At 43.3% G+C, this 26,756-nt stretch overlaps 1 protein-coding gene across 1 annotated transcript; it reads left to right on the top strand.

The window, feature by feature from the left end:
• Nucleotides 1-740: 740 nt before the first annotated feature.
• On the top strand, nucleotides 741-25,660 carry ddx46 (DEAD (Asp-Glu-Ala-Asp) box polypeptide 46). The gene is made up of 23 exons (XM_072446038.1): nucleotides 741-865; nucleotides 1,691-1,855; nucleotides 1,945-2,046; nucleotides 2,137-2,215; nucleotides 2,766-2,934; nucleotides 4,335-4,573; nucleotides 4,776-4,889; nucleotides 5,579-5,744; nucleotides 6,297-6,417; nucleotides 7,123-7,298; nucleotides 7,836-7,957; nucleotides 9,895-9,973; nucleotides 13,649-13,731; nucleotides 14,944-15,108; nucleotides 15,187-15,349; nucleotides 16,224-16,417; nucleotides 17,504-17,641; nucleotides 18,911-19,060; nucleotides 21,246-21,476; nucleotides 22,198-22,416; nucleotides 22,971-23,115; nucleotides 24,260-24,333; nucleotides 25,551-25,660. Exons 1-23 carry the CDS (start codon nucleotides 849-851, stop codon nucleotides 25,596-25,598), a joined length of 3,159 nt encoding a protein of 1,052 aa, XP_072302139.1. The 5' UTR covers nucleotides 741-848; the 3' UTR covers nucleotides 25,599-25,660.
• Nucleotides 25,661-26,756: the final 1,096 nt, after the last annotated feature.

Raw genomic sequence — 26,756 nt, forward strand, 5'->3', positions numbered from 1 at the left:
CTGGGGATCCTGACTTAGCAAACACCGGAGCGCAACTTACAAACTAATGTGAGCTACAAACTCAGGAGCGCGACTTACAAACTAATGTGACTTACAAACTCAGGAGCGCGACTTACAAACTCAGGAGTGCGACTTACAAACTAATGCGACTTACAAACTCAGGAGCATGAGATTGAGAAAAAGCCCTTATTTTACAAATATGCACAATGCCACTTTGTGGGCTCAGTACAAAGCATAATTCTACTGCATGACATAATTTGGAGGTCATGAAGAGCCCCTCTCTGTTTTATAGTTCACAATCTTCACTTACCTCTATGATCAGTATTATTTTGTCTTATGTTAGCTTATTTTTATTTTTTAATTTTAATTTTATTTCTGTTCTTTTCTTCTGTATCTACTTGCATTGCAACATCGAAATTTCCCTACTGTGTGGACAAATAAAGGTATTTCTTATCTTATCTTTATCTTATCTTATCTTCACCATTCTGATTCTTCTTCTTCACTGTAGTTAGACTTTAGACTTTATTCTCCAGACTTTACCCCTTCACCCCTTCCTCTTGCCCCCTTGATGTGTACATCAAAAGATGACCTATATCTATTAAAGCTACTATTTATGAGGATAAACGTTAGTAAAAAGTATATAAATTACAGTTATGTTGCACGTCACAACAATAGTGTGACTGTTGGACCTCCCTCCGCCGGGGGCGCACTCATGGGCGCACTGCGCTAAAACAAAACACAAACAGGTGTCGCAGGTTAGTGACGTCGCGCTTCGTAGAGAAACCAACGCGGCGCTGCGACGTTTTGTTGTTTTTATCTCATAAAAGCTTAATTTTATCATCTTGAGGATGGGTCGTGAATCGAGGTATGGGGCACACGTGTTTACACATATAATTTGACTTATTTGCACATTTATTCTCATGTTTTAACTATTTTAATCAATATAGCTAGCATTAGCTTGTTACCCAACTCGCTCAATCCTTATGAAGTCGATCGTGCTCAAAACTTTCTAAAGCTTCACACTATTGTTTGGCTCATTCAGTCATTTTACATCGTTACTTCGTTTTTAATTATTAGTGGGATTTAATGCATATACACGTGGGACAAACCAGGACAGTACAACATTTTACTAACGCACTAACTTAAGAAGTAATCACTGAATAAAGAAATGCACATTGCCTTTTTACGTTTGAGCTTATGTTGCCCGTTTTGTGGCTTGATGCACGTTTGTGATGCATCTTTAACGGTCCGTGGGAATGTATTTGCTCATATTTGTTTGTAAGAGACGCTAAATCTAAATACACACGCGGCTAACTTGACACGGACTCAAAGTTACAACTCTGCATAAAGTGGCACCTGAGATGAGGTTTTATTATCTTTTTGGCACAGCTCTGCTGTTTATAGGCGATATGTTTTATTGTTATTATAAATATGATTTATTTAAAACACATTGTTTTGACCTGTAGGCTTTAATAAACAGGACAGTGACACGGGAAATGGGGGTGAAACAGAGAAATCATTCAGCAACTGATCTGAACGGGAATTGATCTCAAGACGCTGAGGCCGGCCACAGTCTGGCATATTTTCTGCTGCTTTTACCACTCAACTACCAAATCTCAGTGGGATTTTTTGGTTAGATAGTTTAAAAAAAAAAAAGTAAGCTCATTTGCAAACCATCGTTCTTTCTCAGGCATTACAGAAAGCGCTCTGGATCACGGGGTCGATCCGGGAGCCGCTCAAAGAGCCGCTCGCCGGATAAAAGGTCCAAAAAGGAGGAGCGAGACAGAGGCCGGAGAGAGCGGACGCGCAGCAGAGAACGCAGAAGGTCCCGCTCCAGGGACAGGAAACGACCCAGGTCAGTGTCCAGTCCAGGCTCTCAACAGATACATTATGTGTGAGTGGAAATCATTGGAGTGTAACTGTGACGATGCTTTGTGTGCACAGACGGTCAAGGAGCAGAGACAGACGCAGGTCCAAGAGCCGAGAGCGAAGGAGCCGCGGCAAAAGGTCCCGCTCAGGAAGCAAGGGCCGGAAAACCGACGAGAAGTGAGGCCCCGACAAACGCACGACATTCGGTTTTGATGTAGTTTAAACACTTTGAACTCACCTCTGCTTTCTGTTCATTTACTCGAGGAGTAAGGAGAAAGACGGCCCAGACTCTGCGGCCGAAAAGAAAAAAGTCAAAGAGGAGAAAGAAGATGAGAAAGTCGTGGATGTAAGTTGTACTTTTCAGATTTATGAAACGTTGTGAAAGTCGGGCATTGCACAGTATCAAAATATCCATAATGTCAATGTGAAAAATGACAATATGGATCATATTTTCTGTAAGAATTATCAGTTAAAGGCTGTTACCGTATTTTCCAGACTATAAGTCGCACCCTTTTTCATAGTTTTGGCCGGGTCCGACTTATACTTATATTTATACTTTTATACTTGTACTCCGAAACGACTTATATGTGATATTATTTGTTATTTTCACACTTGCAACCGCATGTCATACACCAGTGCGACTTGTATATGTTTTTTTTTCTTCTCTATTATGCATTTTTTTGGTTGGTGCGACTTGTACTCCCGAAAATATGGTAATAGGCGATTAATAACAATAACAGAAACCTGCTGCTGTACACGGTTTAAATGAAGCCAATTATACACATTACAATCGTTTTTTACTGTCGTCACTGTTCCGGGACAATTCGCTGAACTAAAGGAATCCACTAAAAGTGTCAATACAAATGTGAGTTTTCTCTTTGTTGTGCTTTTCGCAGCAAGATTTTGACCAGAACAAGCTTGAGGAGGAGATGAGGAAAAGGAAGGAGCGCGTGGAGAAGTGGAGGGAAGAACAGCGGAAGAAAGCCATCGAGAACATCGGAGAAATCAAGAAGGAGCTGGAGGAGATGAAGCAGGGCAAGAAGTGGAGCCTGGAAGACGACGACGGTGAGGAGCGCAACGCCTTCTCTCACAGCCACTGTTCCCTCTAAGCGGCGCGCCTGCGCAATTGCGCACTCCTTGCACATTGTGCGCGCGCAAGAAAATCTATGGAGCGCAGAAAATAAAATTCACCACAAACGGCCATCGGGGGCAATCTAGCAGCAAGCGTTTGACACACTGTAGAAGATTAGTGGACAGTAGAAGCACTGTCCAGGGGACACATCGTGTTCTCTATATTTTTTTGTTTCAAAACGCTATGTGTTTTATTACAATCAGAATCATATTCACGGAGAAATGAGTCTAATTAGTCCAGCAGCGGACCGCAGGCGTGTTCAAAACAAAGACGAGCGCAAATGTTCTTAACGCACCTAAGCAGGAATATGAAACCTTTATGCTTTTGTAGACGGGAACAAGATCGCTGATTAAGGCGCAATGGACGATTTTTCGGCAATTTGAGAACTCAGGCTTAAGTGCGCATGCGCACTCCCCCGTGCGGACTGATACAACACACACGTGCGTTTGTTTATTAGCGCAACGGATTGCATCGCATCTCTCGTCTCCCGTAGATTTCCGTCTTCTTATGAGTCATCTCGAACTGTCTTTCTCCGTCCTAATTTTGTCCCGTACACTGAGGGAACTATATTATGATAGATCAATGCGCTTAGAGACGCGGAACCGTGCTGCTCTCAGGGGACGAGCCACACGCGGCTGCAGGTGAGCGGTAGGTGCGTTTTATGATTGATACGTGGCAGGAATAATTGGCAGTCCACGCCACGAGGAAATAAGACTAAAATTTGGGCCAAAAAAAAACTTTAATAATTTGATTTCTGTGCGCGGCAATATGGCAATTGCTTAATCTCAATTTTGTATTTTACAGTTGAACGCCTTATTTCATTGAAGACGAAGCTGAAAATGACAGTTTCATTCCTCTGATTTAAATGTTTTTAAGACTTATAAATCAGAACTTTTCCTTTTTTTAATTATTGTTATTATTAACTGAGAAAAACAAAACACAAGACCAAAAAAAAAACAGATTGGTTCATAAAAAAAAAAAGTATTATAATACCTAAATATTTTACATATTTTAAAATAAAATGGGGAAGTTTTTGTTTTTTGTTTTGACAGATGCAGAATGGGAACTTGTGTTTACTTCTCAATGGAGGACCACAAAAATCACATGTTTGGAAAGAATTCTGTAGGAAAAATATATCCCAGTATTTGTCAGAGTGCAGTACCATGTGTTTTGGGATGGATCTTTCTTTTGTCCTTGAATATTGCATCAGCGGCCTGAAGTATTTGTCCAAATGGCTCGCGACCGCGGTTTTACAACATGTAGAACTCCACTAAGAACGACGCCGACGCAGCCCGCGCGGCAAAAACACTTGCTCACAATATCTGTTTTCCAGACGACGACGACGACAACTCCGCCCCGATGGAAGCTGACGACGACGAGGAGGCGGGCGGCGACGGAAAGGACGTCAAAGACAAGGATGCCCAGGAGGAGTTGAAGGAGGAAGGCGACGAGGCCAAGGAGCCGCCGATGGAGCAGGAGGCCGAGGAGGACGACGTTGACCCGCTGGACGCGTACATGGAGGAGGTCAAGCAAGAGGTCAAGAAGTTCAACATGGGCGGTGTCAACGACAAGGTGCGAACTCTCGGCGAATCGTCGGGCGAAATTACGACAACGAGTGCATTAACGTTCATTCACGTTTTGTGCGATTGACTGAACTCGTTGAAAGATTGCCGAGCTAAAAATTGACCCGTATTTTTTGACAGCTTAATTTGTTTTGCTTATTAATGCATATATAATCTATGCTTGATACGTTACTCTACATTCGTATTTCCAGGCGAAGGGAGCCATGACGGTGACCAAAGTGGTGACCGTGACAAAGACGAAAAAAGGCCCGAATGTTCACAAGAAAAAGGGAGAGCTGATGGAGAACGACCAGGACGCCATGGAGGTGAGACGGAATCAACCGGAAGAAAACTGGAAACGTTAGCGATCCGAAACTCGCGTACAAAGAAACGTACATAATCTCGAATTTTTTTTGTATTCGAAACGGCATCGATCAAAATGTGTAACTATTCTTTTTTCTCCAGATCATCTTATTTCCACCTATTAAGAACAAATAAATGCACCAATCAAGCAATTAATCCTAATGTATTTTCCGGAGTATAAGTCGCACCAGCCAAGAAATGCATAACAGAGAAGAAAAAAAACATATACAAGTTGCACTGGAGTATGAAATGCAGTTGCATTGTGAAAATAACAAATAACATCACATGTAAGTATAAGTCGCACCCTGGCCAAAGCGATGAAAAAAGTTACGATTTATAGTCCGGAAAACACGGTCTATATAGCGCCTTCTAAATGGTAAAAAGGGATTGGCACAAGCAAAAACAAGGTGAATACGTGTGTTTCTAGAAGCGTTTTGAAGAGTTTTTGCTCCGTGATTGATCGTAGACAGGTCGGGAGTGAATTACAGAGCTCGGGATCAGAAAGAGTTTAACCAAAACCAAGCGGTGAATGACTGAATAATGTACAAACCTATGAAACAATTGGTTTTGTAGCGCGCACATCGATCAGCGGGACAAACGCAGAGGCTCGTCCAAAGCCCCTAAATCCTCGTTTTTGCGTTGGTTTGTGCAGTACTCGTCAGAGGAGGAGGAGGTGGACCTGGCAACCGCTCTCACCGGGTTTCAGACCAAACAGAGGAAGGTCCTGGAGCCGGTCGACCACGGCAAAATAGTGTACGAGCCGTATCGCAGGAACTTCTACGTGGAGGTGCCCGAACTGGCCAAGATGAGCACTGAAGGTTTGAATGCTTTGGTTTTGGGGGAGAACTTCTGCTCACAGATGATTGTAGAGATGCACAGATTCAGCGTTTCCAGCTCCGATATTGATCCTGGCCTCTTGCTTAGTTTGATTAAGTTGCTTTTGGAGGTTGCTTTTCATGGTGTGGACAATATGTCACAATGCCAAATGTTAGTGTCACGATTATTTTGGGGAAAAACTTCACGATTTGACGATTATTCACGATTATTGTGGCCGTGACCAAACAACAGTGACATCTTTTAATATTCTGTCATGACACATTACTATTCCTCAAGTTTGTGACCGGCTTTACCAACTTGAACTTTCTGAAAGACAAAATAAATAGATATTCTATTATATATCATCATATTTAATGCAAATCATGGCGGCAGCTAAAGTGAGTATAGTTAAAATGCAGACTGTTCTAAGGCAACCCGTAATAGCATTTCAGTTTCATAAGCTTCCTGGCAATGTGACGGTAAATATGGTATGATTAAGTGATTTCCTTGCCACAGACTGTAAACCTCTTGTGTCTGTATCTGTGTCTGTGCAGACGTGATGGCGTACCGTTCAGAGCTGGAGGGCATCATAGTCAAAGGGAAAGCTTGTCCCAAACCCATACGGACCTGGGTCCAGTGCGGCGTCTCCATGAAGATCCTCAGTGCTCTCAAGAAGTAAGAGGGACACGTCTGAACTAATGTGCTGTTTTATATTTGAAGGACAGAGACTCCACTGTAAAAATGCAGAGGAAAAATGGAAGGAATCAAAAGACACATCATGAGCAATTGTATTTGGCTTAATTCATGTTAATTTCATTAATCCTGTTTACGAGGTCGTCTTTTCTTAACTCTCAAAAACCAGTTTGTTACAATTTTCCCGATTGTTGCGAAACAGAACACGAACCGTAGTCCGATGCACAGTTTCTAAGTCCATAAACCATCACCAGACATGTTCTGGGGCCAATTTGCACTCTCATCAAACACGTGGTGCCGTTAGCATTGCAGTCACGCTGCCCAAGGGCTTCATTTATACATTTTGTCATTGTTCATTCCCACAGTTAATGGCAGAGGGCGCGTCAACGCCTGTACACATTAAAATGCTAATGCCAATGTGAGCAAAAACAAAAATTAAAGCCGTAAACCTTTTTAAAAACGTAATGCAACCTACAATGTCGACTAATTTGATTTAAATAATTGTTCACCCCCAGAAGCATGACATGGGTTTGAGATAAGGAGATATTCTTAGTGGGCATCCGAACTCTTTGCGAAGTCGACAATTCAAACTGCTTTTTTTTTTTTTAGGACTATATAGCCTTTATTTACACGTGTTTGCTGCGTGCACTACCTGCTTTTTAAACTCTTCTCCTCTTCTTTTTTCAGGCACAGCTACGAGAAGCCCACGCCGATCCAGGCCCAGGCCATCCCCGCCATCATGTCGGGCCGTGACCTCATCGGCATCGCCAAGACGGGAAGTGGCAAGACCATCGCCTTCCTGCTGCCCATGTTCAGACACATCATGGACCAGCGCCCTCTAGAGGAGGCCGAGGGGCCCATTTGTAAGTACTGGCCGCCGCTCAGCCCTTTGTTTCTGTCCAGTTAGCGTTCTCATTTTGGACGCAGTACGTTTTTAATATTTGGAGGTTAAAGGAGACTTATCGTGTTCTAATCTACGACAGCCGTAGAGTGTCATTGTATTTCTGACGTCTTAAATTTCAAAGTTGATCCAAACCCGCTCACTCCCGGGCGTGTGTCGTTTGGGAATTTGGGACCGTCAAATAGGGATGTCACAATGTCAAATGTTAGTGTTACGAATTAACGATTCTCCACGACTGTTGAGACTGTGACCAAACAACTGTGAAATCTTTAATTTTCTTGAATTTCCCGTGGTCTGACATGTCACTGTTTCCCAAGTCTGTGAGCGGCTTTACAAAAATAACTTTCTGAAAGACAAAATAAACTCAATGTGACAAAAACATCCGGATAAAAAAAAGTACGTTACATTTAGTTGGGCTTTTCTTGTGTTCTCTGGACTGAATTGCAAAGACAACATGTTGCGTCTAAAATGGGCACGCGTCTCATTTTTGGTTCCGTAGCGGTGATCATGACGCCGACCCGAGAGCTAGCGCTGCAGATCACCAAAGAGTGCAAGAAGTTCTCCAAAAATCTGGGTCTGCGAGTGGTCTGCGTCTACGGGGGAACCGGCATCAGCGAGCAGGTACCGGTTTAATAAAACATCAACAGTTTCTTTAACGTGTTGTAGATCATTTGGAGCTTACAGTAGGAGCTTTTTAGCAGACTCGACTTCAATATCCATGTTTTGGTGCTCGTGGAGGCAATTATTTTTCTCCCCAGAGCACAATACTCAAATCCAAGAAAAATGGCAGACAAATGATCACAGTTAAAAGCATATTTCTGTCAGGCGATTTAATCTGTGGGTGCATGGTGGCAAAGGCGGTTAGCGCTCTTGCCGATCATGTGATCATGGGTTCGATTACCGGACCAGACCAACATCACATGATCTCTCTGGGTGGAGTCTGCATGTTCTCCCCGTGTTACCGTGGGTTCTCTCCGGGTTCTCCGGCTTCTTCCCACCGCCCAAAGATATGCATGTGTTCGGCAAAATTGGTGACTCTAAATTGGCTCTAGCGAATGAATGTGAGAGTGAATGGCTGTCTGTAAAGTCTATGTCTCTGTGTTGACCCTGCAACGAGTTGGCCACTGTCCAGGATGTACCCCGCCTAAGGCCCAAAGTCACTGGGATAGCAGGCTGCGAAATAGACAGGGGCCCGGGGCCCGCAAGCAGTTGAATCTCCGGCGAGCCCGCGGTTTGAAATAGAAGGGGGCCCGCCGTGCCCCTTCTCGAAAAAAATCAAGATTTAACTAGTAATTTGGCCATATTCGGGGCATTTTCATCGCTTAAGTTTCGTTTTGACAGACATGCCCACTTCGCACGTCTTCTCGCTTCTCATTGGCCGAGCGGTCTCCATGATGTAATATCGATGAAAGCGGGCATCTGATTGGCCGCTGCGTTCGTGTTGCGTTCACGTGTCCTCGGAAATGCTCGGTCTAATTTTCGGTGCAATGTATATGTTAGTAGTTTATTTTGTAGGACGAGAGTTCATATATTCCACAAGATCTCCTTGTGTCAAATGCTGTAAACAGTATTTATTTTGAATCTAAGAAATATTATTATATTGAATTAAACAGTTTTAAAGATCATGATCTCTGGTTTATATGATTCAGTATTTGTGCTCTTCATATCAAATAACAGATAAAAGTACTTTAAATTGTTTTACATGCTAATAACACATTTATCTTGTTCTTATGACGCCGCGCGCTTGTGGGCCCCTGAAATTGCTTGGGGGCCCCTAACTTTGAAAATCTATTTCTCAGCCTGGATAGGCTCCAGTCACCCACGACCCCGAAAGGGAACAAGCGGTAGAAAATGGATGGATGGATTTAATCCCCGTCTGGGTGCTACCATTCCACGTAATCCTAGAGCCGCCGACCTCCAGAGAAGATCAGTTCTACACGGACTAAAAAGCCATCATCAGGTCCAGAGAATCTGCGCTTCGTTGACTTGTCGGTCGCACAAAATTTTGGTCATTTCGAACACATATCAACCCGGTTCATTGCACGTTTTAGCTGCAAGACTTTTCCCTCAAACCGACGGGAGTTCCCCGCTGGACCGGAAGTGCCATTGCGACGGCGGTGCTGATCCAGGGGGAAAAGAGAGGGAAAAGTGGGCGTGGCGGTCGAGCGGTGACGTCACACATCAGTTTCCCAGTCTTACTTGGGAATTTGGGAAACATTTTTGACCAGGCAATTTCCCCGGTCAATCGCCAGGACTAAAGCAGGGACACAAATGCAGACACGTGTTCCATAGCTAGACTGATTTAAAGTACAGAAAGAGTAGCAATTATAATCAAAAACCTGCCCAGAATGTCCAGGTTCGGTCTGAGGAGTACCAAGTGACCACTACGATCAGTATCTAGTTTCGATCATCGTTTTAGCATCAGTTGGCAGATTTCAGAGACCTTGAACAACCAAGAACGGACACAGAAAGTGTCATCGCTTTCTAAAACCAGTTTCAGTTCGTCCACCCGCAAACACGGTCTTGTCCTTTTTTCTCATTCTTGCGCTCTGTCCCAGATCGCTGAGCTGAAGAGAGGCGCCGAGATCATCGTGTGCACTCCGGGGAGAATGATCGACATGCTGGGAGCCAACAGCGGTGAGCAGCGCCACGTCCAGCCCTGCCTCTGTAGCATGTTCAATCGCTGAAATGCCCTGAAACACATAAATGCATGAATGTCATGATGACGAGAGCGTTCCGAGCTCGCACCTCTGACTAAACTGTGGCATTGTTTGACAAAGCGACAGACGTTTCTGGAGCTGGGGGTGGAGGACGGTAGGTCGGAGCGGCCCAGAGTCTGCAGACACGACCGCCACAGGAGAAAAGGGAGAATGGGAGAAAGCCATATATGTTTTTATCTGCTTTCATCACACACACATGTCCTTTGAGTAGAAGTCAAATCAGTTTTTAGGGCCTTAGTTTGTGGAGTAAAGAGTTGGAGAGTTGCAGCAGAGCCTTTTTTAGATCACTCTGCTTTAGGGCTGCAGCTAACTACAAACAAATGATCTACAAACAAATGATCTCTTCTGAGGATGAATTGGTTTATTGTCGGGCTGAAGTTTAATCGCAACTATTCGTTTATTGAGATAATCGCCGACCAGTTTAGCGTTATCTTTGTACTTCAGCCGTGCGCTGAAGTGCAGGTTTTGGGCTCCGAAAAAGCAAGAATCACATCAAAATGAGACGGGGAAAACCTTAACATTTGTTGTTTCTGATGAAAAACCCATTTGGTCTGCAAGTGCACTCGATCAAGATGTCCTCGAGCTGCGTTACTTCAGCTTTATCTGGCTCAACATTTCTATATTTTGCGGCGTAAACAACTGTTTGATTAATCGGAAGCAAAATAATTGTTTCAGCCTTAGTTTATTACATTTTTAAGTAATTTATAGTTGGACAGTGAAAGGCAGATAATTATACTCTGTTTCATTTTAATTATAATTTAACTGACTCTTGAACCTCTGGATAGACCTTAAATTTATCAACGTGTCATTTTTCTTTATAAAGGGGCACTGTGTAACATTTGTGGTGGGGGATCCTACTCCTGCTGGTCTCCATGGAAATATTCCTGTCCATGGAATGTTCCACAATGTAGTATTAAACAAAGAATCTTGCATTTATTCCATTAGAAAAAAGTTATTGCTAAAAAAACTTAAAGGTTGAATGGATGATTTTTTTTGGCCCAAATCTGAGTCTTATTTCCTCGTGGCGTGGACTGCGGATTAGTCCTGCCACGTATCAATCATAAAACGCACCTACCGCTCACCTGCAGCCGCGTGCGGTTCGTCCCTATGTTTCCGCGTGTCTAGGCACATTGATCTATCATAATATAGTTCCCTCAGTGTACGGGACAAAATGAAGACAGAGAAAGACAGTTCGAGCTGACTCAGAAGAGACGGAGATCTACGGGAGACGAGCGATGCGATGCGATCCGTCGCGATCATATACAAACGCACGTGTGTGTTGTATCAGTCCGCACGGGGGAGTGCGCATGCGCACTTCCGCCTGCGTTCTCAAATCGCCGAAACATCGTCCATTGCGCCTTTAAACCATGTATTTTAACATGCTCTCACAGATTAGACTCGTAACGTTGTTTCACACGTTAATTATCTGAACTGAAACACAAAAAGGTTTACACTCTCAACAATAACGTTTAACAAAACTTTGACATCTCAGAAATGTGCTCGTTCCAACACAAACCCTCTTGATTATTCATAACGTGTGTTGTTTTTTTTACTGGCTAATGCCAATGGCTTGCTGCTAATGCTAATGGATAATGCTAACGACTATAGGAAAAATATATGGGACAGGCTCCGGAGTCCCTCAAATCTTCTCAGACTAGCCGAGCTGCATAGTGATCGATAGCATGAGCATCAAACGCTGCGCTGACTTAATTTATGTGTCTGCGAGTGGCACCTCCTGCTGGTCCACTTGGAGATATTTAATGCCATACCGTGGAATATTCCAGGCAATAACAAGCAGGTGACAAAGGAAGAAAGTTAACGATGGGATTATTGGCTTGTTCATTCGGTGGTCTATACCTCAGAAGGCGACGTTTCAGTTGCTAAAACGGTCGACGATTATTTCAAATATGGTGATAAATGTTTCTGATTGGTTGTAGCAGCCCTTGGTTCTCTGGGTTTCAGCTGTAGTTAGCGAGGGCAGGGTGTTCCTTCCACACATGCGCGGTAATCTCTAATATGTTTGCCTTTTGTAGGTGGCCGGGGTTTAGGCTTCAGCTGGCTCCGCCTTTGTTTTGTTTGAGGCTCTTTTGACTTTTCAGGTCCCACTGTCCCTGCGATGGTACGCACCCAAACCTAAAGACACGCGCACCCAGACCCAAAGACACGCGCGCCCAGACCCAAAGACGCGCGCGCCCAGACCCAAAGACGCGCGCGCCCAGACCCAAAGACGCGCGCGCCCAGACCCAAAGACGCGCGCGCCCAGACCCAAAGACGCGCGCGCCCAGACCCAAAGACGCGCGCGCCCAGACCCAAAGACGCGCGCGCCCAGACCCAAAGACGCGCGCGCCCAGACCCAAAGACGCGCGCGCCCAGACCCAAAGACGCGCGCGCCCAGACCCAAAGACACGCGCGCCCAGACCCAAAGACACGCGCGCCCAGACCCAAAGACACGCGCGCCCAGACCCAAAGACACGCGCGCCCAGACCCAAAGACACGCGCGCCCAGACCCAAAGACACGCGCGCCCAGACCCAAAGACACGCGCGCCCAGACCCAAAGACACGCGCGCCCAGACCCAAAGACACGCGCGCCCAGACCCAAAGACACGCGCGCCCAGACCCAAAGACACGCGCGCCCAGACCCAAAGACACGCGCGCCCAGACCCAAAGACACGCGCGCCCAGACCCAAAGACACGCGCGCCCAGACCCAAAGACACGCGCGCCCAGACCCAAAGACACGCGCGCCCAGACCCAAAGACACGCGCGCCCAGACCCAAAGACACGCGCGCCCAGACCCAAAGACACGCGCGCCCAGACCCAAAGACACGCGCGCCCAGACCCAAAGACACGCGCGCCCAGACCCAAAGACACGCGCGCCCAGACCCAAAGACACGCGCGCCCAGACCCAAAGACACGCGCGCCCAGACCCACAGGCCGGCGGCGCGCGCGCCCAGACCCACAGGCCGGCGGCGCGCGCGCCCAGACCCACAGGCCGGCGGCGCGCGCGCCCAGACCCACAGGCCGGCGGCGCGCGCGCCCAGACCCACAGGCCGGCGGCGCGCGCGCCCAGACCCACAGGCCCACAGACGGCCGCCCGCCCGCCCAGGCCCACAGACGGCCGCCCGCCCGCCCAGGCCCACAGACGGCCGCCCGCCCGCCCAGGCCCACAGACGGCCGCCCGCCCGCCCAGGCCCACAGACGGCCGCCCGCCCGCCCAGGCCCACAGACGGCCGCCCGCCCGCCCAGGCCCACAGACGGCCGCCCGCCCAGGCCCACAGACGGCCGCCCGCCCGCCCAGGCCCACAGACGGCCGCCCGCCCGCCCAGGCCCACAGACGGCCGCCCGCCCGCCCAGGCCCACAGACGGCCGCCCGCCCGCCCAGGCCCACAGACGGCCGCCCGCCCGCCCAGACCCACGGCCGCGCACTCAAATGTAACGGCCACAATAAAATGGTGGCCACTTTTCAACACAGTTGTAAAGTTGTTTAAATGTAGTCATTGTGTACAGTAAATTTTGTGTTTTATATTAAGATGTGAAATGACGTTGGGGTTTTTGTGCTGATTTCCGCTCTCTGCCGCTGTTGTTTGGTGCCAGGTCGTGTCACAAACCTTCGCAGATCCACTTATGTCGTCTTGGATGAAGCAGACAGGATGTTCGACATGGGATTTGAACCACAGGTGAGAAGGTTTTTTTAAAAACATATTCATGTTGCATCCTCGTCTGTGCATGTTTGAGTAAATCTACATTTAGTCCATGTTCTCAAAATGCTTGCTCCATATCCAATATGCACAAATTGCGCCCTACATGATGTACTACCCTCTCCTGGTGAGTGGTGGTACTGCGCCCTCAGTCTGTTTGGTAAATAATTGGGGTTTAAAATGTGGATAAGCTTTAGGTTGAAATTGGTGCTGGACATGATAACTTGGGTCAGGCGCACAGACCCAGGAGACATGGAGAAACGGCTGCAAAAGATTTCAAACCTGAGAGTGACGGCAAATGCATTGTTAAATATGCATGCAGAGAATTAGCGATCGATCAGTGGACCAGGACTGCGACTGGACCAGGACTGCGAATGCGACTGGACAAGGACTGGATCAGTGGACCTGGACTGGACCAGGACTGGACCAGGACTGGATCAGGACTGGATCAGGACTGGATCAGTGGACCAGGACTGGATCAGTGGACCAGGATTGGATCAGTGGACCAGGACTGGATCAGTGGACCAGGACTGGACCAGGACTGGACCAGGACTGGATCAGTGGACCAGGACTGGATCAGTGGACCAGGACTGGACCAGGACTGGATCAGTGGACCAGGACTGGATCAGTGGACCAGGACTGGACCAGGACTGGATCAGTGGACCAGGACTGGACCAGGACTGGACCAGGACTGGATCAGTGGACCAGGACTGGACCAGGACTGGATCAGTGGACCAGGACTGGACCAGGACTGGATCAGTGGACCAGGACTGGACCAGGACTGGATCAGTGGACCAGGACTGGACCAGGACTGGACCAGGACTGGACCAGGACTGGACCAGGACTGGATCAGTGGACCAGGACTGGACCAGGACTGGACCAGTGGACCAGGACTGGACCAGTGGACCAGGACTGGATCAGTGGACCCAGGACTGGACCAGAGACTTTTGATTTGATAAATATGTTCACCTTCACAAAAGGTTAAAGAACATTGCAATTCTAAAAATATCTAACATGGACATGAGCAAAAATAACACTGAGCCCATTGGTATTATTTGAACTTTAGATTACATTTTAAAAATCATATTCAAGTCAAAATAGCATAACACAGGGTAAACGCTACAACATATTTAGGCCTAAAAGGTCAAATAAAGAGCTTTTTCCTCTTCCCCTCGCTCTCCATCTCTGCAGGTGATGCGTATCGTGGATAACGTCCGTCCAGACCGACAGACCGTCATGTTTTCGGCCACTTTCCCCCGAGCCATGGAGGCTTTGGCCCGGAGGATCCTGTCCAAGCCCATCGAGGTGCAGGTGGGCGGGCGCAGCGTGGTGTGCTCCGACGTCGAACAGCACGTGGTAATTACGCTTACTGTTATTATCACTGCACAGTCTACGTGAAGGTCACTCCTGACTTCACGCAATTGTCTCCCGTAGCTGGTGATTGAGGAGGAGAAGAAGTTCCTGAAGTTGTTGGAGATCTTGGGCCATTATCAGGAGAAGGGCGCGGTCATTATCTTCGTGGACAAGCAGGAGCATGCCGACGCACTGCTCAAAGACCTGATGAAGGCCTCGTACCCGTGCCTGTCCCTGCACGGCGGTACGCACAACAGCAACGCACACACTTCGATGTTCAGTGTGCACATTTCAGACACATTCAGGAGCACGTACATGTTTGCAGAGGTTTAAAGTGCAGAGTTGGCAGCTTTTGCACAGAAAAAGGCAGAAAATATACTTAAGCAACTAACTTTTTACAGTTAACGTTTATTTTCAAACCTAAAGACACACACCCAAACCTAAACACTTTTAATAGAGTTAAAGGCGAGTTAATTTTTTGCCGATTTGAGAACTCAAGCGGAAGTGCGCATGCGCACTCGCCCGTGCGGATGCAGAGAAAAGCCTCGCGGCTAGACGTGCGTTTGTTTATTAGCGCGACGGATCACATCGCATCTCTCGTCTCCGAAGATTTCCGTCTCTTCTGAGTCACTCAAACAGTATTTCTCTGTCTTCATTTTGTCCCATACACTGAAGGAACTATATTATGATGGATCCATGCGCTTAGACACAGGGAAATGTGCTGCTCTCATGGGGTGAGCCGACGAGGCTGCAGGTGAGCGGTAGGTGCGTTCTATGATTGATATGTGGCAGGACGAATCGGCAGTCCACGAGGAAATGAGACTCGGATTTGGCGCCAAAAAATTGTCCATTACACCGTTAATGTTAATTTTGGTCGACTAGTCAAACGGTTGTGTTTTTGTACTGAAAGACTTCTTTAGTTACCAAATAAAAGTCCAAATATGATGGCTAGAGGTGTCTAGATTGAGAATATTTACTAAGAAAAGGTCGTAGCAGTATTTTAATATTTTTTGACATTTTGAATTGCACCGTTTTGTTATAAATGTGTGGAGCAATAATTGCAATAAGATGAGATGACTCCGTATTTATTCTGTCGCGTTTTGTTTGTGCGGTTTCAGGGATCGACCAGTACGACCGGGACAGCATCATAAATGATTTCAAAACGGGCGTGTGCCGGCTGATGGTGGCAACGTCAGTCGCGGCGCGCGGCCTGGACGTGAAGCACCTCATTCTGGTGGTCAACTACGGCTGCCCGAACCACTACGAGGACTACGTGCACCGAGCGGGCCGGACGGGGCGAGCCGGGAACAAGGTCTGAACCGAGGAGAGCCCAAACCTTTACTTTAATATTGGCAATATCCGTCCAAATGCTAACTGAGTTCAGACTTGTGTGGATGTGGGCTGCTTATCAACATTTAGATGATATTGAGGAAAAATTGCTACAAAAAGAACTGATTTTAAAAAATGAAAATGAAAAAATTGAGGTTGTAATTTCAGAAAATGTTTATTGTCAATGAACAAAAATAATTCACAAACTAGGAAGGCTGCTACATAAAATAATCATAGTAAATATATATATATATATATATATATATATATATATATATATATATAAATTAAAGAAATTTGGCATGAATAGATCTAAATTAGATAAAAAATGGACTTATACTAAATACTGACTAAATGCATGCAATGCAATTTCCAGTTTAGTCAAATAAATTGAAAAAATAAGGGTAGAAGGTGGCATTTCTCTAAATTTATGATTAATTTTACAGAACTTAGACATGTATATAATGATAGACCTCAACTAACAAGTTTAAACGCATGTTTAAACACATTTCTGTCTGAATATCATTATCGGGACTCCAAAAAACAGATTCATTTTTGTCAATAGTTCAGCCATAGACAAGGATGTCCTGTTTGATGCAACATCTCTACATCTGTACCAGTCGTCAAAAAAAATATCTTTTTATCTCTGGACATGTGGTAGATATGGTCTCAAAGAATAACAATTGTATAACGAGCTGCAATAAATTGGATTAAGATGAATTTAAATTAAACTGGTTAAAGTTTTCGCATTTGTAAATCTTCCCGTCAAGTTTTTTTTGTTTCTCCGTGAGTTGCCTGAAAATCTTTTAAGGGCAAATAAATATAGAAAAGTATAAAGCTGCAATTCAGCAGCGCAAACAAACAAAAGGCCATTTTTTTGTAGAGCACGATTTGTTTAGTTCAAAACAAGAAACGACGCCTTCAAATCCCAATAAATACATAAAAAAAGATTTACTTTCAAAGGGGAAACGCATGACTCACCATTCGGTTAAAGGGTGACGTGGGGCTTGCTTTTTGTCACTTGTATCTTGTATTTGTCGTTTTAACGTTCTCGTGTGGTAAACCGCAGGGCTACGCGTACACCTTCATCACGGAGGAGCAGGCGCGCTACGCCGGTGACATCATCAAGGGCCTGGAGCTGTCGGGCTCCACCATCCCTCCTGAACTCGAGCAGCTCTGGGCCTCGTTCAAGGACCAGCAGAAAGCCGTGCGTATTTACTCTTTTTGGTCTTTCATTCTCATTCCACTTCCACCGAAACGCAACACAACCAGAGAAACACAATCACGGCACATTTAAATTTGAAATCAAAGTCCAGTTTTGTCCGAAGTCTGTCAAATTTGGGCTATTGTCAAATTAAGTCTCAGTTGATGTCAGTCCAGTCCTTGATCGTTGGTTTGTGTCAGCCATTTCTTTGTGATGGCCTCTTTTCCCTGCTGCCACGCTATCCATCTATTGTGTCCATGGCAGGAGTTCTGAGCCCCCAATACATGTGCTAAAAGTTTAGATGGTATTGTCAAAAACAGTCTGCAATCTATTCATTTCTGTCCCAATATTTTCGATCAACCGGACAGTCCCAACACGCATGATAGTGGTTTTCCTCCTGCCTAACACGGTTTCTCGGAGAAACCGTGTTTGAGAAACTTTCTCCAACAGCATTTCCCTGTGAATAATGGACAGTTTGACATTTGAAAAAGCAGGACACATTCTTGCAACAGAATTCCTTCCAAACATGTGACTTTGTGGTCCTCCATTGAGATGTGCATTGATTTTTCCATTCTTCATCCGTCAAATGAATGAAAAAACAAAATTACCCTCTCTTTCCCATTTAAGTTTAATCTGTTTTATAGAGTGGGCTTCATCAGTTCTACCATCCCGTCATCACAATGCTCATACGTCCAGAGGCAAAAATGAAGTCGACCATAAAACATTTTGATAACTTATTGACGTCGGATCCAAATGCCAAAGGTTTTACGTCTTTATAGCGACAAAATAACCAACTATTTTGGATTTTTGTGGTCGAAATGTCAGTGCAAAGAATGAAGGAAACAAAACCACCCCCACAAAAAGTATAATTTGTGATAACGTATGTCATTTATCTGCAGACAAAATGAAAAACTATTGATGGGTCAGTGTTTCTGTGAGTATTTTGTCCTGTAAGACCTAAAAATCACAACTTTGCCTTCATCACAAATGCTAAATGTCGATCATCATCTCCTATTGAGTAAACAAATAACGTAAACTACAACAGTAAATGTGTTTAAACCAGGCTCTGATATCGCTCACATGTGTCTGAGTGGTTTTATTTGACATAAATCCCAGTTTCTCCATTGAAATCACATCACGTTCCACTATATACCAACTTTATATGGTCTATGTCTTTACACTTGAATATCGTCTCGATAGTTTTTCCGTCATTTGTGTCATTTATTTTAGATGCTTTAACAGTTTTTTGTTTTCGGTTTGTCGTCGTCGCAGGAAGGGAAGTCCATCAAAAGCAGCAGCGGCTTCTCGGGAAAAGGGTTTAAGTTCGACGAGACGGAGCACGCTTTGGCCAACGAGAGGAAGAAGCTGCAGAAGGCGGCGCTCGGGCTGCAGGACTCTGACGACGAGGACGGAGCGCTCGACGTGAGTGTTGTTTCATATCATGGCGCCAAAGTAACTTTTATGGGCAAAATAAGAGACGAGGAAGAAGGAGCCAATGTTGTGTTCAGAATAAGCGAATGCGATGCAATAAGCAAAAAGCGATGAAATTTCTCTCAAATTTGATGCATTTGTCAGAAAGTGTTTTTGATTCGCAGCTTTTGCGATACAAAAATGTGTGTTCATATAAACAAAGCGCCTAAAAGTACTGATCACTCGTCAATTGATCGTCAACGGCATGACACATTTAGGACGCTGTGTTGACTTGACGAGTCCCGCTGCTGTCTCAGATCGCGCGTCTGAGAGTGGGAGGAGCCACGTGCAGTAAAGTTAGCGTCAGATTCACAGACACGGACTTCCGAGGTCAATAGCTCCTAAACGCAAAAAGGCAAAAGTTGTAAATAAGGCCATCTGACTTGGTAATTAATTTGTTCAACAAGTTTTATTTTGAAAAAATGTAAGTGTTTAAAAGTTAATTTGTTATGGGGTTTTTAAAAACAAAAATATTTACAAATACATTTTAAAGAAATAATCTTGTTACATCAATGGAAAATACTGATTGTCATTTTGTGTTTTGCTATGCTATAAAAAAATCATCAGATTGTTTAGCAGCACTGCTGTACAAGAGAAAATCCCTCATCTGAGCCCTGCAATGTGGATGTACCGTATTTTCTGGACTATAAGTCGCACCGGAGTATAAAACGAAGCCAAAAAATGCATAATAGAGAAGGAAAAAACATAAGTTGCACTGGAGTATGAAATGCGGTTGCAAGTGTGAAAATAACAAATAATTTCACATAAGTCGCGCTGGAGTATAAGTATACAAGTATAAATACAAGTATAAGTTGCACCCCGGCCAAAACTATAAAAAACGGTGCAACTTATAGTCCGGAAAATACGGTAAATATTTTGGCAGACAGTACTGTGCATGAATGATTGGAAAAAAGGGGAACATGTGATGCTAAATGTACCTTTTTGAGCTTCTAACCCTGTTCTTCATGCATCAAAAACGCACCTGTAGCTACGTTCAGCGTCATTCACATTAGTTTTATGATTTTTCTCCCTCCTCTCTCCGTCTAAAACACGCCATTCTGAATTTCCCTGATGTGTGACAGCAAAGGTTGTAGGTCTGTAGTCGGCTAAAAGGGGGTGCGGCCAAAGCTATCAAAACTACCACCTCACAGATGTTCAATTTATTTTTAGATTAAACAGTGCTCATAGGAAATGATAATGTCTCTCCTTCTCTGTGAGGAAAAACTACAAAAAACCTGTGGGGAAAAGTAGAAACCTTGGGCAGAACCACAGTGAAGGAGAGATCTTACTCGCACGCATGGACAGGCTGCAGACGGTCCAGGACTGACGGATAGACGAGCAAACAGTGTATTTATGTTAGAGGCGTATATAAATTAGATTAAACTCGTCACTCCAAAATCTTCAGCTAACTCACTCCTTATCTTCTCCTTTTTGCTGTTGTCCCGTAGAAATCCTTATTATCTAACTAAAACAATTACTAGAACGATCGATTAATCGACTAAACAACTAAAGGATTACAGCCCTTATAGGGTGAACTTGTTTTAAAAAAAAACAAAAAAAACATTTTTTTTAATTATTATTTTTATTTTCATTAATAATAATGTTTTTAAGTCCATAAATCATCACCAGAATCAGCTGAGGAATGTTGGTGTTTGTTTATCATCTATTTGCAATTCCCTCTGTGGCCAGTAGATGGAGTCTAAAGTCAGTTCTTTGTATGGGAAACGCCAGAATGACAGAAAATTATTTTAGTTTGTTCTAAAACATGAGATGCCAAAGTAAAGGTACAAGAGCAGGGTTTTAAAGGCCAATAACAATACAAATGCCTAAAACAAAAAAATAAATTGTCAATTTAGTCACTTGTAGATCTTCTAGATTCAAATATGTTTCTTTTTTGTTTGTTTATGCTCTGGTTTGAGATTGAAAAGTCGCCGAATATCTTTACTTTTAATCATAGTTTTATTTGCCAAAAAGTTAGATAATTTTAGTCATTTTATATTTAGTTTTTATTTTACCATATGTTTTACTTTGACATATGAATAATTTAGTCAACGAAATGAACACTGCACTACACATTTTGAAGAAGTAGTGCATTAATCTTCTCTTTGTTGTCTGTTATATAAATATATTTGTTCAGATTGAGGAGCAGATCGAGAGCATGTTTAACTCTAAGAAGCGCGTGAAGGACTTGGCGGCTCCAGGCTCGTCCCTCGCAGGATCAGGAGCCGTGACCAGCTCCGCAGCCTCCTCCGGGGGCTCGGGAGGAGCAGGAGGGCCCACGTCCGCCGGGAACATCCAGAAACTGGAGATGGCCAAACGTCTGGCGCTTAAGATCAATGCACAGAAGAACCTGGGAGCCGAGGCGCAGGTGAGAAACAACGGGTCAAATGTAACAATGCAGTTACTGAAATAAATAAGAATTGAGTGAGAATGATCTGAACGATACACAGAATCTTAAACATGCGACATACCGAGCTTTATCACACAAGAAATGTGTACTTTTCCACTTTTCACAGAAATGTGAAAAAGATTAGTATTCTTGCTCTTTTGGTGAGTTCTCAGACTTATAAGTCTGGTCAGGCTCCGCTGTGATTGGACCTGAACCACCAGTGGTGCGAGACCGGACCAATCACAGAGCAGCACTGTGGTTTTGCCTTAAGCCAAAGATGAAGCGCCCAAATGAACCAAAACAAACATGGCGGCGCCGAGAGATGTTTTTTGACCTATTTTAACCGAAATTACTGTTCAAAAATGGGGGGAAACTCCTTACTACTATGTTATTACTATGTTATTACATATGTTATTACCTATGTTATTTTGTTATAGATGTTATTAAATGTTATTTCATATGTTAAATGTTATTACATATGTTATTTAATGTTATTACATATGTTATTACATGTTACACAGTGACTGTAAAATAGTTTTTTTTTTCAAAATATTCAGATTTTAAATTGTTTTCAATAATCTAACGTAATCTAATAATCTACAGCATCTGTGGATTAAAATGATCTGTAATCAGATTATATAATCCGTAATCTGATTATACTGTCGTGGCCTTTTCTAACAGTTTTTATTTACCTCCTCAGGACGTGATGCAGCAAGCCACAAACGCCATCCTCCGCGGAGGCACCATCATGACGCCCTCGGTGTCGGCCAAAACCATCGCGGAGCAGCTCGCCGAAAAGATCAACGCCAAACTGAACTACACTCCAGTGGAGAAGATCGAGGAGGAGAAACAGGGCACGGAGCAGACGGAGACGGTGAAGAGGTACGAGGAGGAACTCGAGATCAACGACTTCCCTCAGGTGAGACAACACTCTTATTATTGTATATTATATACTTGAATACACTTTATTCACATAATTATGTCCATAAACTTTATCAAATCAAACTGTCTGCATTACAAATCTTTGTTTAGCCACATGTGCAAATAATTTACTTTTTACAACATCTCCCAAGACCAAAATGCCATAATATGAATGTCCCTCAGAAGAATGGAGTGATACTGTTGCTGAGCCAAACCCTGATTATTCTGCTGTAATGATGGCTTCAATATTATCGTTTATCATAGTATTTGTTAGCAAGATGCAGCTCTTCAAAATGTGTTATAGTCACTGTTGTGTCTGGTATCACCTTGGGGGGTTTATCATCACTACTTTGTACTTGAGTGACATTGTTTTGAAGTACATTTTGGCTGTGTTAGTAACGTGTTTTGAAGTACATTTTGGCTGTGTTTGTAAAGTGTTTTGAAGTACATTTTGGCTGTGTTTGTAACGTGTTTTGAAGTACATTTTGGCTGTGTTAGTAACGTGTTTTGAAGTACATTTTGGCTGTTAGTAACGATCTGGTGGCTCCACAGACGGCGCGCTGGAAGGTGACGTCGAAGGAGGCGCTGCAGAGGATCGGCGAGTATTCTGAGGCCGCCATCACCATCAGAGGCACTTACTTCCCGCCTGGAAAAGACCCGAAGGAGGGAGAGCGCAAGATCTACCTGGCCATCGAGAGTACGTCCTGCTCCTGCTCACAGCACAATCGCTCACTGTCATTTAGACCAATTTATGCGTCGCAACCCAACAGAGTTATTCAAATCAAAATGAGACAGAAGAAAATATATATTTAGTCGTTGTTAATTGAGACATTCCATCATATGTATAAATATGCCTCAGTTATATGTTACTGATTTCAACAGGCCTAAAACCCGGTAAAGCTAACAAACATTAGCATGCTAACGGCACTTCCTGTATCTCTGAGAATAAAACGCTCTATAATCAGACAGCACACCGAGGTCTGTTTTTCACCCTCAACATGTTTGTACTGGGGCAAAACACATTTTACATGAAATAAATCGGGTACAGTCCTCGTAAATATTTTCTTTTTAATTATTGTGTTCTGATTCTAGAATTGATGCAAACACCCTGAAAATGTAATTATTTTCTATTTGGAATTTCAGTTGCTGAATTTATTTATTTATTTATTTACATTATGATTATACTATTTTTGTTGTTATTGTATTGTTTTCGTTCTTTGTTAAAACAAAGGGGGGAGAAAAAATCACCTTTTTGAATATTTAATGCATATTTTCCATGCCCTCAAATCTAACGGTCTAAATTTCCTTGTAAAATTTAGCAAAGCGATGCATTCGCCATTGATCTTCAATCTTAACTATTATTATTTTTTTCACTGCAAATTTTACACTTGCAAAACTCAGCGGCTGAAAATATTTTTGGCTGTTAAAAATAAATGCATTTAAACCTCAAAATCTGACAAAAACAAATGATCTTCCATTTAATTGCTGATTAATCAACGACTAAAGTAATTGTTGCAGCCCTGACGTCGTGTGCTTGGTTTTGTGAGAAGGATTCTGTTCAAAGTTCACGTTTCAAACACACTCCACATAAACTCGCTCTTACAATTTGAGATATGACTGAAATAGGAACTGCAAAAACTAAAGCGAGAATCCCACGTGTTTCAGAACATGTTTGTCGAGCTACAATTGGCAGCTTTTAGGCAGAATGGAACTGGATTATTTACGGGGAAAATGATGTGACCTAAAAGACTGCAGCTGGAGCTCTTTTACTCATTGTGACTTAATTTAACCACCGAGTTTGTCGAACTTGTGTCTTTAAAGTGTTTCCTTCTCGTTTTCAGGTGCAAATGAACTGGCCGTGCAGAAAGCCAAGACTGAAATCACAAGGTTAATCAAAGAAGAGCTCATCAGACTAGTAAGTACTTCCACTGCACTCCTTTTACAACAAAACACAAAATAATATCAGGATAGAATATGGAGTATATCGGCTATAATAATAGTTATAAAACCTCAAAAAGCACTGTGTAATATTCAAAACAAAGAAGAACATTAACGAAAGAAGTAAAGGTTTTTGCGTTCAATTTAGCATTTCGTTCACTTTTCAACCATTTAAATGACAAAGATTGAAATTGAAACAAATAATCGTAATCGTATTTTTGCAATTATAGTCTCTTGGAATCGCAACTTTCTATTGGTCAATAATGTTTATTTCAGATCGGCTGCAGGTAAAATGTATATTGTTAAGATGCAGATTTTTGTTGTAATACAAGAACGTCGACTAACCAATAGAAATCACCAGAGTAAATCTCGGGTGCCCCATTTTCACTCTACAAAACCACAAGTAGGACTTTAAATGTGTCACTCTCACAAATTCTTGGACACATTGTTAATATCATCATAAATTTATTTTCTGACTGCGTGCAGCGGTCTCATTTTTGCTTTTAAAATATACTCATTTACAAAAAAGAACTCTGGTGCCCCATTTTTTAAGATTTGTTTATTTCATGGCAAAATACAATGTTTTCCAAGGGAGAATCTGGCTCTTTCCCTCCGTCAGAGAAAGAAAGACATAATCAAATTCTAGACTGAACACGAGCTGTCTGCGCACACGTCTTTTTGAACAAACTCATGTCAAAATGGGACGATTATGTGATACAATACATACATTATTGTCTTTATCAAAGTGAAATGTTACTTTGTGATTTTTACTTCCACTTGAGATAGATTTGTAGACCTAAAATCCAAATATCCGTTATTGTATCGGACCATCCCTAATGATCATTATCTTGACTCTGAAACGCAAACAAAAAGAACTAAGACGGTGGCTCTATTAAATCAAGATGTCAAAAGAATTACAGAAAAGATTATTTTTTATCAAAAATACACTTATTTGTAAATAAACCCTTCCATGTCATTTAAACTTGTATTTGGTGTTGAAAAAGTCTCCGTGTACAACAGAAATCCAAACCATTGTTATTTGCAGCACAAAAATGACAGTCATAAACATGTACAGTACTTATTGTCAGTACAGTTGCAGCTACATACTACACACGTACAATATATTACAATATGCTGAACATTGGATGCTAAATTCTCTTGCATCTCACCATTTTCTTTCTATTTTCTCCGCAGCAAAACTCGTACCAGCCGACCAGCAAAGGACGTTACAAAGTGTTGTAAAGGAGGATTTTCAGTGCGTTTCGTGGTGATTTACACGTTTTTATTGACCCCTGATCCGGCATAAATCTCCCATTTCCTCTGTATATTATTTTGTTGTGGTTTTTCGTCCCGGGCCTCGTGCTTAGGACAAACGTGTCAATAAACCTGATTGTTTTATAATAAACTGGGTGCGACGATGTTCTTCCGCTTGGATCTGGTTTTCGTTGTGCGTTTACTCGACGGCCGCACGACTTTGGAAGAGATTGCGATACTGCTCTGATATCGAGACTATTGCGATGTCGGAATATACTTTTTGACACAATAGTTTGAGATGTGCACACTTTAATTTACGGGTCAGACATGGACAAAACCAAGATCAAATTAAGACTAATTTTGGAATATGAAAAATAATGAATGCAATTTTTATTTTTTTTAAGATCGTTTAAAAAATGAAGACAAAACAAATCAAAGAACAATACACAGAGTGGGAACACACAAATTACATAAAACATCCCAACAATCCTATACACTTTGTTAGAATTTTTCAATTTAAGTGTGTTTTCATTTAATATTTTTTGTACGCAAAAAATAAACCAGAGCACATTTAAACCACAACAAACCTCGCATTTTGTTCACATTCTGTCAAATTAGTTCATTTTCAAATTGAGTCCAAACGTAATTTTTTTCCCCATTTTGCAAACGTCCATGATAACGTCCAGTCCTTGACCATCGGTGCAGTTTGTGTCATACATTTTTTTTCCTGCCGCCAAGGACTTTGTTCCAGAGGGATCCATCGTTTGTGTCCGTGGCAGAAGTTCTAAGGCCCAGATCTGAAATTGAGTGGGACAATGATGTAAGATAAGATAAGATATTCCTTTATTGTCCCACATGGGGAAATGATGTCAAAAACTGATTGTTCTCAGTCCTGTATGTTTGAGCGACTGGACGGTCCCAGAACGCGTGACGGTCCCAGAACGCGTGACGGTCCCAGAACGCGTGACGGTCCCAGAACGCGTGACGGTCCCAGAACACGTGATTGCGGTCCGCCCCCTGGTGTCAGTTTTTCCGTGTGAATAATGGGCACTTTGACACGGTGTTGTGAAAAAAACTACATGTTTTTCTAACCGTGTCATGTACATACGGTATATGTTCCCCATTCTTCATCTGTAAAGGCAAAAT

Source organism: Eucyclogobius newberryi, unplaced genomic scaffold, assembly GCF_026437365.1.
Source record: "Eucyclogobius newberryi isolate DKJ021-1_F unplaced genomic scaffold, fEucNew1.0.hap1 SCAF_15, whole genome shotgun sequence".
Lineage (NCBI taxonomy): Eukaryota > Metazoa > Chordata > Actinopteri > Gobiiformes > Gobiidae > Eucyclogobius > Eucyclogobius newberryi.